This window comes from Asparagus officinalis, chromosome 1 (genome assembly GCF_001876935.1).
Source record: "Asparagus officinalis chromosome 1, Aspof.V1, whole genome shotgun sequence".
Taxonomy (NCBI): Eukaryota; Viridiplantae; Streptophyta; class Magnoliopsida; order Asparagales; family Asparagaceae; genus Asparagus; species Asparagus officinalis.
This window is the reverse complement of record NC_033794.1, coordinates 104,722,172-104,726,812: the sequence shown is the minus strand read 5'-3', so window position 1 is coordinate 104,726,812 and position 4,641 is coordinate 104,722,172. Positions and strand designations below refer to the sequence as shown.

General features: G+C 32.9%; 1 protein-coding gene across 1 annotated transcript in view; it reads right to left on the bottom strand.

The window, feature by feature from the left end:
* LOC109828843 (protein HEADING DATE 3A-like) overlaps positions 1-4,641 on the bottom strand; it is a 22,084-nt gene that overhangs the window by 16,643 nt on the left and 800 nt on the right. Inside the window, exon 3 of the mRNA XM_020395809.1 lies at positions 4,405-4,476. Within this exon, the coding sequence (XP_020251398.1) occupies positions 4,405-4,476 (72 nt within the window). The remainder of the gene's footprint in view (positions 1-4,404; positions 4,477-4,641) is intronic.

Below are 4,641 nucleotides of genomic sequence, written 5' to 3'. Positions count from 1 at the left end.
TTCTTTGAACAAATAAACCATTAACTTTATCACCACTTTTACATGTGATTAACTCTTTGTCAAATCTCTCCTTATTCAACAAGTTTTCTTTGATATCCTTGATGCTAATAAAATCTCAACCATAAATCATAATATTCCCTAAAGTATTTGTGGGAAGGCGATAAAGAACACAATAACAATAGGATTTAATCTTTAGTATCGATCTTCACATCAATCTTACTAAAATATGTAATTATAAAATTAAATTCATTAATATGAGATATGATGGGTGTATTTTTTGTATTCAAAGTGTGTACAAATATTGCTTAAAGAGGAGGTGATTAGTGAGCGACTCTTTCAAATACAAATCCTCCATGTTAGATCATAAATTAGCAGCTGTCTTTTCTATAAGAACTTCCTCCAAAACTTTATTTGTCAAACATAACTAGATCACTGTGAGAGCTTTATCATTCAACTCTATCCAATCTTCCTCAACCATGATAGCTGATTTGTTCGATTTCATGAGTTTAGCCTTTTTCAATCTGCTCTATCTACAATATAGTGATCACATTAACTTGCCAAAGATTAAAACTGATATTACGGTCAAACTTATCAATATCCCACTTCGTAGTGGTTGTCACATTTTCTCGTCTGATTGATAGCTGAGGCTCTGATACCAATTTGTTATGAAAAATATCCCAAGATAAATCAGAAGCAATCACGTGAAAGCACTGAAAATACCAGGAACACAAATAGCACATGGATATACCTGGTACGACTAAAAGCCTACATTGTAACCCACTGGCGAATGAGGAGAATGTCTTTACTAATTTGTAAGGAATAGAATATAGAAATCTTTCAATCACTCAATCCCTAACAGACCCCAATGATCCCAATACAATCTTTCTCAAAAGAATAAAAGAGAGCCTATGATCAACAACCAAGAGAAAAACAAAATCCTATAAAAGCTGAGGGTTTGTTGCAGGTGATCCGAAAAGGCATTGAGCCTTTCTCTGCTAGCTACCCTCAGTTGTTTTTGCAACTAAGAACTTGATGATATTAATAAACGCTCTTCATATCAATTCTCTCTCCAATAAGAATTCTTACAATATAAGAATTGAAAACACTTTGGACTCTTGTGAGTCCTTATCTCTTTTAGCCATCACGGAACAGGAAATCAAATCCTACGACAAATAGGATTAAACACCTCAACCTTATCGTCAGTTCAATCTAAGTCCTCAACCAGGCCAAACATGGCTCCGGGTTCAAGTCTTATGGGTCCAAGTGTTTGAGTCATAACATCGATTCCCTTTGTGTTGAACCTTATGCAAGAAGTACGCATTCTAGGAGAAAGTTTGTCACGTTCTTAAGGAGGTAATAGAACAAAGCAAACACAAACCAATGTTTGAAGGCATGAATATAGTCAGAGTTAGATTAAAACAAGCAAGTATATGGTGATGAGTCATTTTTCAGAGACGATAGTGTGCTGTAGATAAGAAGCACAAGTGTTAAGAGAGCTTCTTCTACCAAAAATTGGTAAGAGATGGGGTTATCTATAATACTCGAGTAAGCAACTCAATTTTGTTCTTGTGTGTGGACAACAAGATATGACGATGTTTTTTTGTCAGCAATTAAATTATGTTCATGTGTGGATAAGATTATTGAGAGACATTGCTATGGGGATTCGAAAATAGACTTATTGAAAAAGTGTATTCACAAGCACAATTAGATCTAAAAACTTTTCTTCATTTATCGAAGTGACTATGAAGCATATTTGTGAATTAGACGTAGATGCAAAAGATATCAGAAGATCCACGCATGAGAAAAACCTGCGTGTGGTGCGAGTAAAAACTAACATAATAACTATACTCAATTAGTGCCCGATTAACTTATAACTGTATCCTTGTTTATGCCCTACCAAAAATTGAAAAGAATATGTATATCTGTGGACTTCTAAAAATTTAAACTTTTCTAATGTCAACCGCTTCATCCTAAACCTTGAGTTGTTGGTTCACCCTAAAAATGGGAGGTGGAAATCAAATAAAGGGTTACGAAAGTGACGACGAGTTCCCCAATAGATTGAACAATTTTTGTTGACCTACGTTGCATATGCACCTATGGCACAATACAGATTTGCTAATGTAGAAAGTTCTAAATATTGATATGTCATATACTAAATATTAATATGTCATGTACACATTGCATTACGGAAGTTAGGAAAATTATGTGAAGTGTAAACTTTAAGAAATTATAGGAAACTATATTTATTTTAATTTTGTGATCTCCTACTTAGACATTATATAGATGGTAATTTAATGCAAATATATCACTTGCGTGTTGCGTGACTACTTGAACTAGCAATGGTAGGTCGGATGGTAATTTAATGCAAAAAAGTTCGTGATAGAAATATGATGAATCAAAATAAAAATAGTTAACGTTAGTTTGTAGATAGATCCATGAATATTATGATAGTTTCTTGAAATTTACCATTGCATACTAAATAACGTCTTCTAATATACTCCATGATTATCAGTAGTTACGTCTCATATTGTATGTTAGCTTTTACATTGTATGATGCAGACTATATTACATTATTAACTTTTTGTTACATATATAATTAGCCGCTATCTTATAACGTTCAACTTTCACATATAATACATAATTCATGTTGCAGCTTACAGTGCAATATAAACATGTCTATCTAGTTTAAATTTTAAAAGATTAAATAAAGATATAGAATGAAATATGATGAAACCTGTCATGTGGGTTTACAGATAAAAAAATGTGTAAAACAGGTATATTAGACAATTATCCCAAAAATGAACTACTTTAGCTTTGTACCTTACAATACTTACAGATAAAAAAAATGTGTAAACCAGGTATATTAGTCAGATTCGATTCCATTAGCTAGCAAAGCTCTTAAAAATCTTAGCATCTCCTCTTGATCTGACTAAAACTTTTTTCAATTTCATTTCCTAAACAACTTAAAGACTTGTGATCACCTCATACTAAATGTTATTAAAAAGGTACTTTTTGCAAAAGTAACTGCTATTCATCTTGTGACTTGTTATGTTTGTGTTTTTATATTCCTTCATTTTATAATTTTCTTTGTGTACTACGAAGAACTAGATTTGAAATTTTATGCTCTGCATAGGACAGCGTACATGTACTGAAAACTAAGATAGCCATTCAGCAGTAAGATTGTCTCTGACTTCTTTGAACTCCAGACATTAAAGGCTTCTCTCTCAAAATGTTCACTACTCAGGAGTTCAGTGCTTTACTAATTACCTTTTATACCACCCTCTCCCTTCTATATTACATAGTTTATTTTTAGATTGCTTAATTGCCATATCAGCAGTCACATTTTATGTTATTTCTAAGCTTTTATGTTACATATTTTAGATTATATTACTCTATTAAACCTTCCCATACGTACATACCTAACCAGGATATTAACATGTTCAAGTTTAAATTAACTAATTATTATATTACATAAATTCATATTGGCAGTTATAGTGCAGTATGACAATGTACCCAGTTAAAAGTTTTAAGGAGTAAAATAAAGATAGAATAGAAAATATGATAAAATTAATCGATTGTCGGATAAAATGTATAAAACAGGAACATTTGACAATCATCCCAAACATGTGCTACATTTCTAGATACAATAAATACATTCTCATTATTGTGATCTATTGAATTTTGCTATTTTGGTCTACTAAATTTCATAATCTTCTACAACGTTTTTCCCTCCAATTATCTTGTACAAGGCTTCTACGCGGTCCCTAGACTGAAAAGACTCCCAGCGCATCCTCTTCTCCGACAACCCGCCCCACCCCCCCCCCCCATACGCTACGACAACTTCGAAAATGTTGTATCACCTCATACTCTTTCGATTATATTTGTGTAATCAACAAAATGTACTATTTTGATAGTGTAATCTGTAGGCATCCTTCACGTGAGATTGTGACTTATATGGTGATAGTTATGTCCTTATAGTCCTTCGTTTTTATAGTTTCTCTTTATGTACTGCAAAGACCAAGATTTGAAACATCATGCTTTGGTACGACAGCTACGCGTGTATTCAAATCTTAGGCAGTCCTTCAGCATTAAAGTCATCTGTGACTTCCTCGAATTCAAGGTTTTCTAGCTAGGGACTGTTTTTGGGTTCCAGCTCAACACTCCCTCCAATAGAAATGAATTTGAAGACAAGCTTGGACTAAAAAAACACTTACATGTATGCAGAATTGCTGTAGGAAGTTTGAGGAAACTCCTATAGGGCTTGGGAAATTAGTTGGGGGGTAACAGTTGAAAAGCCATGTTGCATAGGGAAAAAAATAGATAAAGAAATAGAAAATTCTTAATAATACAGAAGCAACAAATTTAATATTCTCTGTGAAATTAAGGTATCATTGGTTCGTGTACCAGATTCACCCGCGATGCACAGTCATTTTCTCTCCATTGAAAATGGTTGCCTTTTCCATATGTTTTCATCCTAAGAAATTAAATATGTTACTCATATACTCTACATATTATCTAGGCTTATAAGTCATCATCTATATTAAATTAAGATTCTGACTGCCAACATAAATAACTTTTTTTTTTCAGGGAACTAAGAAGAAGCATTAATTGATACTCAGTACAATGTGGTCGTACGTGGTG